At 32.0% G+C, this 16337-nt stretch overlaps 1 protein-coding gene across 1 annotated transcript in view; it reads right to left on the minus strand.

Annotated features, from left to right (window-relative positions):
- Positions 1–5186: 5186 nt before the first annotated feature.
- The window catches only part of Smp_133260 (hypothetical protein), a gene marked incomplete at both ends in the record, with an annotated part of 13968 nt that continues 2817 nt past the window's right edge, over positions 5187–16337 (minus strand). Inside the window, one exon of the mRNA XM_018793422.1 lies at positions 5187–5328. Coding sequence (XP_018647936.1) covers positions 5187–5328 — 142 coding nt within the window. The remainder of the gene's footprint in view (positions 5329–16337) is intronic.

Below are 16337 nucleotides of genomic sequence, written 5' to 3' on the forward strand. Positions count from 1 at the left end.
TTGGATGAGTATAGCTAATTTTTCAGTCAGTATTATTCATAGGAGTGTGAATCATTTATAATATGGCTCAAAGCATATTTTACGTTCTATGTAAGCAGGATTGTTAATATTTCGATGATATAATACTATCAGGTAATGATCTTTGAATTATCCCATTGTTGATATTTCTGATAGAAATTTGATCATTCATGATTGGCATATATGGGTTCTGTGGGGAATGCCTCGATATAGCCATTGTGACGGTGAATTGGCTGAATGCAGGAACATCCAGCTGACGATTCCCCAATGGGACGAAACGTACATCCTGCATCCCACTGTTAACCACTTTTCACCTGTTTTATATCTAATCGTTAATTAGTCTGTGGATTTTATGGCTGGGGAATATTAAAGTCTTAAGCTTTACCTCCTTCATTGCATTAAGCCACATCAGTCTTGTTCCATTGTAACACATAGCAATTAACTTGGTTTGTCCGCAGTTATAACAAGTAACCATGCCTGTTTTTTTTTGAAAAGACACAGCAATTTCTGTATTTTGGAATATTCTCCATCGGTTTCTACGCCTATTTTTCTCACAGATGGTGTTATAGATTATTTGACTTCAAATTAGTGTTGTTTAAAACAGTTTTCTTGCACATGGGATATCTTAGTATTGGAGTATGCATAATAATACAAGGATAATGAGCATTAAAGTTGATTTAATCTCAAAGTATACATCAATGAAATAATTAATTGATGGTACAAATTTCGCCAAAGCATTAATGAAATAAAGTGCGGTTGTCAAGCTAACATGGAAGATTTTCACGATCCAATAAATGTAGATATTTTTTCAAAATCAACTATCACTTTCTATATTCATATTTTAAATATTAATATCATTTAATCTATTCTTAGTTAAACACTTGTTTGAAAATTCAATGTTCAATATATATAATAAGATAATTATTTCAACAATTAAAACTGCTAAAATATGTTGTTAAATAATGGAAATGAATTAGTTTACAATTCACATTTTTGCCAATACTTCATCTTATATAGTTGAGATCATGAGTCAATTGAAGCTAGACCACCATCGAAAACCTGGAAGTACTGGACGGCTTTTTCGTCCTATTGTAGGACTCTTCAGCACAGGACCTACCAGTCTCGCGCCAAAGCACTTGATCGATTGATCACTGAGCTGGCATCCAACGGTGATGATGTCTAACGGCCGTTCAGTGTTTCCACGTTTTCGATAGTGATCTAGCTTCAATTGGCTCATGATCTCAACTATATAAAATTACTAAAATCTCCACAAAACCCCCTTCTGATATTACTTCATCTGTTAAAATGATCATGATTGTTTTGAAAATGAACTCGTTTCTACAGTAATCCTTAAAATATGTATTTAAAACGGTTTATAATATGTATAGAAACCCAGGACGCTCATTTCATCTCATTTGTTACTCGTCATTCGGAATTACTTGTATTTCCGTGTTGTTGTTCACTTTGAGACTCGAATGCAATAACTTTTGTTTCAAACGTCAATGTTTTATCTACTGAGGTACTGAATCGAGATAGCTATCAGCTTCTGTGACGGGTATGAATTTTGTTTCTAAAGATTTTCATTTAAATATAATTGATAGCCGATATTCAACTTTAATAAAAAAAAAAACAGTTGTGACTAAATGGAAATATTGAGATAATTCTCTTAGGGTACACACATGCCAAAATAAACTGATCAATTACAGGCATAAAAATTAACAACAGGCATATAAAAACCCTTACAAAAAGAATTCCTTATTTAGTTTATAAATGAATCACTACAAATTTAAGGTCATCAATCTAACAAAAGGCAATTCGTGCGTTTCCTTTGCCTATATTAACATTTTCACAAGTGAGTAGGTTTTTCTGATTATTCACATGATTTCTATCAGAAACCACTTTGTCAAAGTATGGTGTCAAATTAATATCTCTGTTATTTACCTTTTTATTTTGTGAAATTAAGCGAAAGGTATACATGAAGATAACATATTTCCCATGTAAAGTTCTGCCAATATTTTTATACTTCGTTTATACGATGCCTACCTACCTGCCTGAAGATGGAACATTTGCACATCACTATATCTGTCTTAGTTATTTTACAATATATCATTATGTAAATCAGTTAAATTCTGCATGTTTCGTCATCACTCTCTACTTTTACTAAATTATTTCATCTTGATATATTGCTAAAGATAGTCAGGTATGTCTTGTGTGTTTCTATGAGTTGAATAGCATCACCGCAAAACCTTAATTGTCTGTCTAAAGAACATATCACTTCTAAAATTCTCTTTCTGAGCTAAAAATCTTTCCCATCATTATCAAAAATCATACTAACTTATTGGATAGTGAATTTTGCATATCTAGTTAGAATTAAAATATTCTGTTCTCTTCTATAGTTGACCTAAAAAAAGTTAACCGATTGGAATTGTATTTCTTTTTGGAAATGAATTATTTAAATTTCAATCGCTGAGACTATTTCAAATATAATTTTTTTCTCATATAATGAATTCTTTTTGTTTCAGTTTATACTTATTTCTTTGGTAAAATGGTTATTTAAATTAGTAAAACTATACGTAACTAAGTAAGAAATTATTTCGCCCCCCAAATGCCCTGGTACGGCCGAGAGTGGGGAGAGTCCGTTCTCCCTCTCCAAATGCTCTCACATGGCCACGCGAATATATAGCCTCTGTCAGGGAAGTCCTACTCACTGCCTTCTCGTGGCACTACTGTTGTTTACGAAATTGAGAGGACGAAAGCGAATGTCCGGCGCTTTAACCGGGCTGGTGGATGTGGAGGATCCACCTAGGGGAGTTGGAAAACCCCGATTCCAAACCAATGGTGCACATGGGCTCCAGTATCCTGAGGGAACAAATAGTGTATGAATCAATCGTTGGTCACCGGCTACCATGAGACTGCATCTCCTTACGATGCTCCACTGCCTTGTGGATCAGACCTTTAGCTCAAAGGCTCCGGGTGTGGCCCTCTAAGAGAACCACCTGCTGCAGTTTGGGCACCGGGGCAGTATCACAGCCCTCACACAAATCAAATAAGATTTGTGTGGTGCATATGTATCTAGTGCCCCTTTGTACCAATATTTATGTGTTTAAACAAATAAATAAGAAATTATTTCTGTATATATTATACTGTTTTCTAATGTATTTTTCTGGAAAGTTTAAAATTAAGCACAAAAGAATTAATTTATTGATAATTTTGTATCGTATAGTACGACGAACGGGAAGTATTTTTTCCAAGTTATGCACCTTCTTCCTTTAATTTTATAAGTCCTACCGAAGCTGCGAACATTTATCATTATATTAAATACATATATGTATTGTTCACATTTTACTGAATTTAACGATCAATACGCGTTATGATTGTATACTGTAAATGTTACCACTAACATATATATTTGTGGTGTGCATTAAAGCTCACGAATTAAAAAAAGTCACATCAACATGCACAATAACGACACTTACTACTATTAACGTATTGTTTTAATTCATATATAGAAGTATATTGATTCTAATGAAGTAGTGATATGTGATGGAATGAAATCATTACCAATGGAGATAAATGAAACCTGTTTAATTTTTCTAAAGAAAAGTAGTTTAATTTATATAGACGTATATCAGTTAACTGTCACTAAAAGTGAATTAACTAAAGTTGTAAAAATATCATTCTTATCTTTGGGAAACTTTCCCTTTTTTTGCTTCATTTATATCCAATTTATTTTGAATAATTCTAGTTTTAGTTTTCGATTATTGAATATTATTTAAGTAAATGAGTTGGGCGGGAGTAATTAGTTATTCACAAACTGATATTAACTTGAGAATAAGTATCAGTATTGGGTGGTGGACATTTTTGAGTTTTAATTGATATCATGAATCGATCAATGTTAGACCAACATCGAAAACCTGGAAGCACTAGACTGTAGTTTCATCCTAGTATGGAACTCTTCAGCAGTGCTCATTCACAATCCCGCACACGGGACATGAGCCGAAGATCTTCGGTCTCACGTTTAAATGATTAACCCCTAGACTACGGCATCCAACGAAACGGCCGTCCAGTTCTTCCAGGTTTTCATTGGTAATCTAACACTGATCCATCCATGGAAATAAGTAATAATAAACTATCAATCTAGAGAATAATCATGAGCTTTCAACCGATTAGCTTCTAGATGAATTCTCGAAAGTGAACGTTAGTATTTATTATGTCATCAGTGTATCAATTACAAACCATGGTGTTAGATAATGATCGTGGTATATTTTGCAAACTTACCAAATTGCAAATGTAAACCATCATATATTCACATACAGGAATGCAAAGGTATTATGCTTTCTGTGAGTTATAAATGCTTTAGATTAAGTCTTTTTTGAGCCTATGGATGAGCATGCTATAACTGAAAGGAAACAACTAGAATAGTTTCATAAAATAAGATATTCACTGCTTCTCATCTGTTCATCGTAAATAAGTTTTTATCCCAGAGTTCTTAATACATTTAATTTGAGAAAAAAACACAATTTAAATGGTGTAAAACTATTAGAATGGCTTAACATAATGCATAAGAGCATTATTTTGAATAAAAATAAAAATGTATTCGGAAAATAGTAATCATAGTATTCACTTGTTGTTGTTTATTTGTACTGGGTTCGAGTCCCTAGAGTGAACATCAACTCTGAGATACAGGCACATCCAGCTGATGAGCCCCCAAATTGGACGAAACGCGCACCCTGGGTTTCACTGCTAGCCATTATCCATCTTTGCTTAGTAATCATAATATCCTGTAATTAATTTAGAATGTTGTTTTTGTTAGTTATTACTTACAAAAACTCTTGGTTAATTTATACATATTTTTTGACTCATTTAAACAATTAACATTACAAGTATATTCAAAAGTATAACTCATAAATCAATTCCGAATTTTTTCCTATTACCTTTCGCTTCACTACTGTATCTCTATTTCTATTCAGATTGTGGTTAAAGAAGAAAAGAAAAACTATGTATATCATCAGTAATTTCGTTTATTTTCTTTTTTTTAAAGTATCCTCTTATAACAACCAAATTATTAGGGGGGGGTATATTTTATTCATTGTCAATCTTTTTTCTTATGAATAACAAAAAAAATTGGTGTTGCGTTTCTCGTTTAAATTAACATTAATTAAAACAAATTACCCAAATGCTGCTAATGGATTAGCACCAGACATCATATGTCGTAAATTAGAAATTGAACGCATATCACCATTAAATGAAAATGATGGTGAATTTCTAAATGATGATGCTGATGGAGATGGACCACGTTTATATGTAATACTATTAGGATATTTGTATAATTCATGTTGATATGGATTTAATGATTGTTGACTTAAATATCTTTGATAACTATTATTAATAAGAGTTGAATCATCAGCGTCATTATCATCATTATTAATATCATCATAGAAACTATCCGGTTTCGGATTATGATGTATAGTCATTGAAAATGTTTTATTCGGTATTATAATGATAGTTATCATTATAATCATGATTGAACAGATCCATTTAAAATGATGACAATTCCGTAGAACCTTTTGTCCCATAGTTTTTTCTCTATTAAAATTAATTATGATTTAGTCTTTTGAAAATGTGTAAATGTATTTTAACTAGCCTGTATTCTTCTATACTCTCCTTTAGTAAATATGTTAAGAAAGTGTTATTTATCAGTAAACATGAATTGTTTTTTATCTTTAAATATATATGTGGAAAACAATAATTATCACAACAGTATGTTAAATGTTATTTTCTATCGTTATACATAGATACATGTATACTTATGAAAAGGGGTGGTACATTAAAAGGGAACTGATATCCTTCTTCGTTTGACTGATAAGATAAAAATGAACGAATCGAATTATTATGACTGTATAATATTTCCTAATGTTTATACATGTTCTCATCAATAAGCTAACATAATTGAGTAAAAGTTTAAAAGTATATTCATATTGAATTCATCCAATCATTATTAAGGATATTTTTATATGTTTATTTCCCTTACATTAATTACTATTGTTTCATTTTTAAAAGTCTAAATTTGATGTCATTACATGATTTTTTTGATTTTTTTTTCCAATTGGTTGGTAATATCCGTGATCAATGAGAAAAGTTTTTCCGAACTGAACACTGTATGAATATATTTTGGAACTGACACTGAATATGATACTTTTGATCAGTAGATAGTTTAAGAAGGGGGAGGTTATAAGGTACAAGTCAGCAAACTGTTAGAATTTTTTGAGCGAGGACAACTCACTGACTCGTTTGAGGTAAAGACCCGTGTCACGCAAGGTTGCTTACTCTCACCCTCTCTCTTTCTCCCGGTGATCGACTGGATCATGAAGACGTCAACATCTGGAGGGAAGCACGGGACAGCTAGGATGCAGCTGGACAATTTAGACTTCGCAGACGATCTGGCTATCCTATCACACACGCAACAAAAAATGCAGAAGACGACCAGTGTAGCAGCAGCCTCAGCAGCAGTAGGTCTCAATATACACAAACGGAAAAGCAAGACTCTCCGATACAACACAACATGCACCAATTGAATCCCACTTGACGGAGAAGCTTTGGATGATGTAAAGACCTTTACATATCTGGGCAGCATCATCGATGAACACAGTGGATCTGATGCAGATATGAAAACGCGGATCGGCAAAGCAAGAGCAGCGTATCTACAATTGAAGAACATCTGGAACTCAAAGCAACTTTCAACCAACACCAAGATCAGAATTTTCAATACGAATATCAAGAGAGTTCTACTGTGTCTTGCGGAGACGTGAAGAACTACGAAAGCCATCATCCAGAAGATACAGGTGTTTATCAACAGTTGTCTACGCAAAATACTTCGAATCCGTTGGCCAAACACTATCAGCAACAATCTACTGTGGAAGAGAACAAACTAGATTCGAGCGGAGGAAGAAATGAGGAAGATGCGCTGGAAGTTGATAGGACATACATTGAGGAAAGCACTCAACTGAGTCACAAGGCAAGCGCTCACATAGAACCCCGGAGGCCAAAGGAGAAGAGGAAGACCAAAAAACACATTACGTCGAGAAATGGAGACAGACATGAGAAGAATGAGCAAAAGTTGGATAGAACTAGAAAGGAAGGCCCAGGGCAGAGTGGGTTAGAGAATTCTGGTCGGCGGCCTATGCTCCATTGAGGGTGACAGACGTAAGTAAGTAAGTAAACCGTTGAATTGAGCTAAACAAAAAATTGCTACAACTTGTCGTTTATGAATAAACTTCTCTATGACTTGTATATATCTTCCAAACCTAAAAGAAAATCTTAAGTATTTTTGGATATGTTTTTATGTGACCAAAATGCGTACTGGTTGCTTGAATATTATTAACCCTTTTCAGTTATTGTAAATCTGTACCCTTTAGGGCTTATCACGTTGTTCATAGCATCAATTAAGACTTTCAGACCTTAGCTGAAACATTTGAGCCACTTACCTATTTGCAGTACATCATTAATTCAATTTACATGTAGTTTATAAAAGGAAACTCATAAATTGTATCCAGATTTTGCATAATCTGTCACTAATGAAATTGATCATTTTTGAGTATTGATTTTTTTCACTGGTTTTCTGGTTAATAGGATTTTATTGACTCTTAATGCACATATTGTCCCTCACTGTAAAAAAATCAATAATCAATCACAACGCAAAGGCTTCAAACAGTTAGTTTATTAAATTTAAAAAGGTGGAGTAATATTAATTACTATATAGCCAGCATATTGATATCAGAACGTATTCCTGTTGATCATGTTTATCATCGATAGAAACATCATTTCAGCATTATTTCAGTCATATTCTCTGAATTGAAAACTATTCCCAATGTGATTTTGTAACTTTAAGATAGGTATAACCCTAATTGAAACCAAAGAATGACGTAAAACGTTATCAAACATAGATGATGTGGCGTTTCAACAGTTATAAAAAAACATAGAACAGTAGCTTTCGTTTTTTATTCGATTAGTAAAAAAAAGCTTCATTCATCCTTTTCAATGTGCTTTTTCTGTCTCCAAATTGAAATTCGTTAGTTATACAACAGTAGACTATTCAATAAAACTGTCCAGATTAACGCATTTAACTTAAAATATTATTCATTCCAAATATCCAGTATTTAAATATCCTGTGTTATAAGATTCATGTATAGCTAACTACTCAATGAAAAATCATCTCATACTTATGAATTATTGGTTTAGAAATGAATTCCCCAAATTTTTGATAGTAAAGCATAACTTTCGTTATCAATCAGGTATAAATTAAGTAATACAGTAATTGATAGTTTAGTGATTGAGAACACAAGTGGGGACAATGGGAAGTATTTAAATACAGAATCTCTTAGTAAAATCTGAGAAGCTCACAGTAAACACTTCATTTGCAAAATGGCTATCAATCGTCTCAGACGTTATTGTTCTTTCATTTCCATGTCAATCATTCTCGTTCTCTTTTCTCTGATCTTTTTAACCTTCTATCTCCAGGTGTTTCACTTTCGGTTGATGATAAATACTACTTATATTTGTCGACATCAGTAGCACATAGCACATTAGTACCCTATTGGACAACTGTCAAGTATGACTGAAACTGAAAGTATGTCTTTTGTAAGGACTAAAGATCTTATTTATGTCTAGTATCATGTAAGTATGTAAATGGGCATACTACTAAAAATATCAAACTCACGAGAAAACGTTGTTCAATGCATCTTACTTTATTATTCTTTTGCAGGTGATGTCAGCTTATGAATAAGATCATTATTAGATTAGATATATTTCATGTAGTTCATTAAAATTATTTATTAGGTTACTACATACATTTTAATGCTTAAGAAATATAATGTTTCTGTTCATATTTAGTGTCTTAAGTTTCAATGTGATTCTTCAAAACCTTTAGCTATACCCAAAACACATTTTTACATAGCCTGATTAGTGATAGCTATCACATTTTGATGGAGTCTTCTTGGTGAAGAATAGATTTAATCGAACACCGACTTTGATCAGTTTTGTCACTGAAACTAGGAGTAATGTTCATTGAAACTGCTAGGGAGCTCTCGATTTGCCTAAGTTTTTCTGCTTACTATTAATTTGTAGTTCTGACAAATAATCAAGTCAAAGACAACCTACGCTTCCTAATAAAAACTTGATCTTTGCTATTTCCTGCTTGTGTGCTTCTTCTTTGAGTTTCCTATTTCGCCGTATTCTCCCAAGGTCATAGTTATTAGTAAAGCTGTAGGTTTTTTGTATCATATTTTTGCCTTCTAGGCGTAAAAGATTTTTTGTTAAGGAATGTTGAAGAAACTACGGTTGATTTGGCGTTATTACGCAATAAAATCAGCTAGCAGACACCATTAAAGGAGGGATTTAATTACTGTTACTGATCGGCTAAGAGTAAGCTATATCAGAAATATGATCAGATAAAGGTGACAGCAGTTATTTTAGTTATGAACCTTTTATTTTTGATTCTCAAATTATACTTGAAGGGGCCTGAACAAATCTTCATTAATTTTGTTAGTGTAATTGTTATCTGAATAATAGTTTCTATTTAAAGTAGAAATAATGAAAAATTTCACAAAAATTTTATGTCTTGAGAACAAATAGCTTATTAATCATTCATTGAATGCTTCCCAGCTTTTGCACATTTATTTCTTCTGGATACATCAATACTTGGATTTAGATACATTCAGCTGATAAGTTCCAAATAGAACAAAGCGTACGTCCTGAATTCCACTGCTTATTTTGTTTATCCTTATATACATAAACATTAAAATGAAACTATTGATTTCTCGAGTACAACACGTCAAACCATGCTATTATGTACCGTCTCAGATTCTGTTTCTTAGATATTGGTTCATACTAATTAATTAGTTCAATAAATAACCTAAGTACGTACAATAGTAACCATAGTGTAATTTCATTCTTGTCTAGTATACATGAATTTGTTTACATGAACTATGTTATCATGGTGGACTATTTGTTACCTAATCATTTCCAATTTTCACACGTTGTATAAAGTCTAATTACATTTATTATCAATCACTAAATTAATTCAGTTTATTTAAACCTGACTTCATAGAGACAATTCTTTGAAGTTGTATATACTACTGCTTTTTTAAATGATTAATTAAATACATGAAATAAACTTTATAAGTAAACTATAATATAATGTATAATAATAATATATATCAGTCGTTGGCCATGGTGACACTTGAGAAGGAGACCGTAAGAGGAAGATTAGTGTTAAAAGTCGATATGGAAAGAATAATAGGAATTGAAGAAGGAGATTGATAATGAATACAGTGGTCTTGAGTGCTGTTAGAGGTATGAGGGCAGTTATCACCACGAAAGGGTTCTTTTAGAGGTACCTGAAAAGGAAATTGGGTTAGAAGTGGTCTTAATGACCTGAGAGCGTGCTTGAGGTCGGTCACACACGACCTTTTTGCGGGTAGATTTTGTGTTAGCTCCGTACTTGTCGGGACCTTACTGCCGGAGACGGATATCTGTGCGATAAGGCGAGGTGTGCATTTTTAGGGTCGACCTTTTCTAACCCCACCACTCCTGGTGGGAAGGCAGCATTGCTATCATGCTGGTTGTCTGAAGGAAACACCTTACTGCTGTCACACCTCTGTACAGTCAGCAGTACGACTTCGCCTTCGGACCTTGGGTTTTGCTGCTTTTAGTCTCAACGCTCTTCAACCGACCTGTCTGGCATGGTAGGACCTCGAGGAACGATTGTTCCAGCCAGTATAGCTCGATTGGTTTATCACGATAGGCAATCACGACCACCACGTCAAGGTAGCAGCAACTGTCGGGATATAATATATATAATAACATACATATAATATGACTATAATATGATTGTAGAATTTTACTAATGGGTATAGATACACACTTTGTTCTCAATTGTATTTTTATTGAGAAAACTTACATTTAATCAATAATTCTAAATAAAAAAAATGTGCGTTTACTTTGTTCAGTAGGTTTTTCTCTGTTTTTTTATTTTTATTCTTTTTTGAAAAAAAATTAATTTAGTATTTTTATGGGTTTGACCTCTGTAACTTTTAATTAGTTTAATGTTTCTTTTTTTTCTCTTTTTAATTATTGATTTATTTTATAATATTTTTTTGTTCAGATTGTGCTATCTGTACATCTGGTTCTATTGGATTTTATGAATGATTTTTCTACAGATATAGTTTATTCAATAATAGTTAACATCGTAGTGTAATAATAGTGCAGTGAACAGAACACTAGTTGGGACAATCGAATGTATTTAAGCACAAATTACAGACTATCTCACTAAATTCTGATAACCATACAATAAACAGTTAATTTGCAAAATAACAAACAATTGTCTAAATCTTCACTGTTCCTTGTGCAAATATCAGTTCATCTTCTCTAATTCCATTGTTCATGCATTTGCCTACTGATTGCGCTTCATTTCAGTTCTTTCCTTATCGGTCTTCTGCCAAAATACATTATATGTCTGACCATCGCCATATACTACTTATATGGATATAAGTAGACCACACCACAATAGTTGTAAAAACAGATGAAAATCATGAAAAATTGATTAGTTATTTTATTTTATTTCACAACTTTTACGCCAGAATAAATGGATCCTTCATATTAACATCTCAAAATAAGGTTCAGAATGACATAATTGTCTATTTCCCTCTACATTTTAATTGTTTTATAGCTTATATCAATCAAATGTATAGACATTTTTTCTACACTAATTCATTTTAAAATCCTACCGATTAACATTGAGGTCTAGTTACCATGGCATGGTTTAAATACTCGGTGACAAACCAATATAAGTATTTCTTCCTCATTTACAATGACGCTAATGACTACTAGGGTATTTGTTTGTATATATATTTTGGTGGATTTTACTTTCTCGTGTATTCTAAATAATTACTGAATGGAATAATTGAGAAAATTTGAAAAAAATTTCTGCTTCCGTCTTTGTTCAATTGAAATATTTCAGTACTAAAGAAAAACTAAAGATATTTGGTAAAAATTGATCACTAACTAACGATTATCGATCGGATTTTTCTAAGTTTAAATTACTTGCTTATTTAGGTACGAAATGTCTAGTACGGCAGATATAGATTCATTTGTAGTGAATGTTTTATCTAATAGAATATTTATATATACTGTAGTAGTTACTTATTTACTAATCTTTTTGATACGTATAAGGTCGTATGATACGTTTTCTGTTAAAGTGGAGTTCTGTATTGTTTTTTTAATCTATTCAGTCCAAATGGAAAACCTTTTTAATATTAGGAGAATCTCTTGTTCGTTCGTATCTTGGACCCAATCGAATTATAAAATCCGCGGAAAATCATTTACTTGTTAATTGTTTATTTTAATCAAATTGTAACTATGAAAGTTTTTAACTAACTGGATGAATTAAATAAATCGTTTGATTGAAATAATTATGAATTCAAAGACATATTCAGCTTATCAGTGTCATTCAGAAAGAGTTTTAGTGATATTTAGAAAAAAACCTTAACATTTTCGTGTAATTCAACTAAAAATAGCAGTAGTATTCATGTTAACTATAAACTTATATGTAATTGTAAATAGGTATGTTCTATAAATATTCCAATCTCTTCACGAAACGCTAACAGTAATTTTTTGACAGTTCGATCAAAATTTTTGTATAGTTGAGATCATGTATCAATTGAAGCTAGACCACCATGGAAAACCTGGAAGTACTGGACAGCCGTTTCGTCCCATCGTGGGACTCCTCAGAAGTGCGCACTCACGATCCCGCCTTGCGAGATTCGAATCCAGGACCTATCAGTCCCCCGCCCGAGCGCTTAACCACTAAACATTTGAGCCGGCATCCGATGGTGTTAATGTGTAACTTCAACCAATCCACGAAATTGAGCAACCGTTCACCAATTGTCTTCAGTGTGTTGATATCTCACAACAGACGTGGTTGACCTCCATTGGTCACTGCTTCTCACTAGAACTACAGGAAATATCTCCTGAAGTCAGCTACTAGTGAGCAAATGATTTTAATCAGAAGGGGTTTTGTCGAGATTTCAGTATTTTCGTAGTTGAAATGATTAGTCAATTGAAGCTAGACCACCATGAAAAACCTGGAAGCACTTGGTATTATTTGTTTGAAACTTCCCATTGTTGTTTAGAACTGAAATTGATCAATCTCTTGTTGGTATATATGAATCCTTTGCGCATTGCTTCGATATTGCCTTAAATCACAAACTTTATAAGGAAAGATCGATGGTGGCTAGCAGTGGAATCCAGAGTGCACGTATCGTCCTATTTGGGACTCGTCAACTGGATGTGCCTGCGTCTCAGAGTTGATATCCACTCTGGGACTCGAACCCAGCACCGTTCACTTCAAACGATATTACGCTCTCCAGTTATCTACTGAGTCCTGTTATGTTTTTGTTTAATTTTCAGATCATATCTATTTATTTATGAGAAATTGGATGTAAGTATATAGCGGAAAGTGTATTACGTCTAGATCTAGAACGTTCTGTTTAATAATGTTGATCATCTAATAGTACAAAATTCATCGAAACTTTGAATGTTTTGATAAATATAATTTAAATATATGTGTTAAGAGTGCTTCCAAAATATGCTACTATAATCATGAGTGATCCACCAGCAGAAAATTCGTTAAGAGTGACCAGCATTTATTATCGATATCAGATAAACTGTTTTTAAACTTTAAACAAACCAATGAAATATCAATGTCTCTCTTCAAAAGATAAGAATCGTTTTTTTCTTTTCTTTTTTAACGCACATCACACTTTTCTTCCAGGAGTCTTATACATATTCTTTATCTATAACTGAGAAAACAACTGAAATAAGAATCATTCAAAGTAAAATCAATTTTTCTATTTTAGTTAAATCCTCATTCAACCTTATCCTTTTCTCTCTCTTTTTGATATTACAATGTAAATAGACTTAAACAAATATTAATGTTGAGTTTTTCTTTTTATCTTAATTAAACTCTTTTCTTTAAATTTGTCTTTTATAAGGAAGGATAAGAATTGAATTTATTTTAATGTTTATTATCTTTGATTGAAATGATAATTAACTTTTTTTCATCATTCTCATCATGATATTGACTTTTAACTTTTTTAATAAAACAAGATGTTACTATCATGTTTATCATTGATCTTTTTGATTAAATGTTTAATGGTTTCTACATTGAAATTGAAAATTTTTACAGTCTACCTTTCATGATAATAATCATGAGTCAATTGAAGCTTGACCACTACACAAACCCCTTCTGATTATAATAATAATAGTAAACATATTATTTATATTCTTGAATAAGGTTAATTATAAATCATTATTTCATAAAAGAAGAAGAAGGTACAAGCTAACTATTCACCTATTTTGTTTCTAGGACATAATTTGATATCAACAGTTTAATTTTTTAAAAATAATTTACACAGTTGAATAGATTCAATCGAATGGTTACTAAAGACTAATTTCTAGTATTCTTTTGTTATTATTTGATTTAACTAATTTTGTCAAAATTTAATTCATATATGATTTGTCTTAAAAAGTCAATTATGAATCCTTTCAATTTTATTACAGTTTAGTTTATTAATAATAATAAAATAACATAAATATAGAAACTATTAATGAGATAATGAAAGAAATGTGTTGTGACAGTGGCAAAACAAAAGTGAGTTAAAGGTAATTCACCGGAAAAAAATGATCTTATTGATGATGTCGTTTATTCATTTGGTAATATTTTATTCATAATGACTTAATTAGAAGTGTAATAGTCTGTTGAAAAGTATGAGGAGGATTGTATGATACAGTATTTGGGGGATCATAGTTATCGAAAGATGGTTATGTAATAGGTCTAAAGTTAAGAAGAAAATGCTTTAGCGGAACTGAATATCTACAAGGTAACTATCTATTTGACGAGTATGCAAAGAAATAAATATATTTAAAATATGAGATGAAAATTAGTTAAAATAATTTAACTAATTGAAAGGAAGTAGTAACAACTAGTTTAACGAGTATGAAAGAATGTGTTACCGGCATGGTAGAGTAAGAACTTACATATGTGACCCTTAGACACAGAGCTGAGATTTAGATCATTGCTGTTCAAAAGTACACAAGATAATTAACAGTGGTTGAGCGCTTTCACGTGATACCGATAGGTCCTGAGTTCGAATTTCGTGAGGCAGGATCGTGGATGCGCGCTGCTGAGGAGTCCCACAATAAGACGAAACGTCCGTCCAGTGCTTCCAGGTTTTCCATGGTGGTCTAGTTTCAATTGACTCATGATATCGACTATAAAATTACCAGTTAAATTTTTGATAGGCTAAAAGTTAAAGATTGATTTGTATTGGTTGTTTGGATCCAGAAGTATAACTGATCAGTCTGTTTCGGCATATATTCACCATGTGTTGATTGCCTCAATATTTCCCTTTAGGTCATAAGCATTCATAATCAGAGATGGATGGTGGTTAACGGTCGAACCAGGATGCCCGTTTCGTCCTGAATTCTACTACTGGCCACCATCCAAAGTTTCTCATAAAAAGTGATGATTATTAAAATGCCAAAGCTATTCAACGTTGAATATCAAAAAAATATTACTAAACTACATTAAATTCGCTTATTTAATGTAGACTGTTTAACTAATTGCACATGGCAATCTAACAAAATATAAACAACACCTTTTTTCAAATGAATATCAAATGTTCTAAAGATGTATCATAAGTAATTTAAAATTTATAAATAACCTTAAAAGTATTCACATAAGAAGTTTATAACTATTGATTCGTTTTATGTGATGGCATATAGTATTTTTGAACTGAAGATTATTCAATAGTTACTAACCAAGATTGAAGACTATAAATGATATAACCAGAAATCTATTACAATGACACAATTCATTCATTAGCTGAAAAACTCCAAGTGTTGTTTTATTTTTTACATCAACTAATCATTTGATCCTATCTATCGTTTTGGAATTCTATTTCTCACATTCTATACCCAACTTCTTGCATTTACATTTTCGTTAGGCTTTTGTTTTTGCTGTTAGTTCATAGTAAAACAACTCGAATCGCTATTCAACGGTATGAGGCTCAATAATATATATATATATATATATATATATATATATATATATATATATATAATATTTGGAATATCCCAGTGAGTAGGAAAATTAGATTTTCTGACGTTTCGCGACTCAGTGTAAGCCACTTCTTCAGAAAATAAATAAAGAACTATGACATCTACTACTCTCTTGGAGTTGATATCAAAATTGAAATATATAT

This window comes from Schistosoma mansoni, chromosome 1 (assembly GCF_000237925.1).
Source record: "Schistosoma mansoni strain Puerto Rico chromosome 1, complete genome".
Taxonomy (NCBI): domain Eukaryota; kingdom Metazoa; phylum Platyhelminthes; class Trematoda; order Strigeidida; family Schistosomatidae; genus Schistosoma; species Schistosoma mansoni.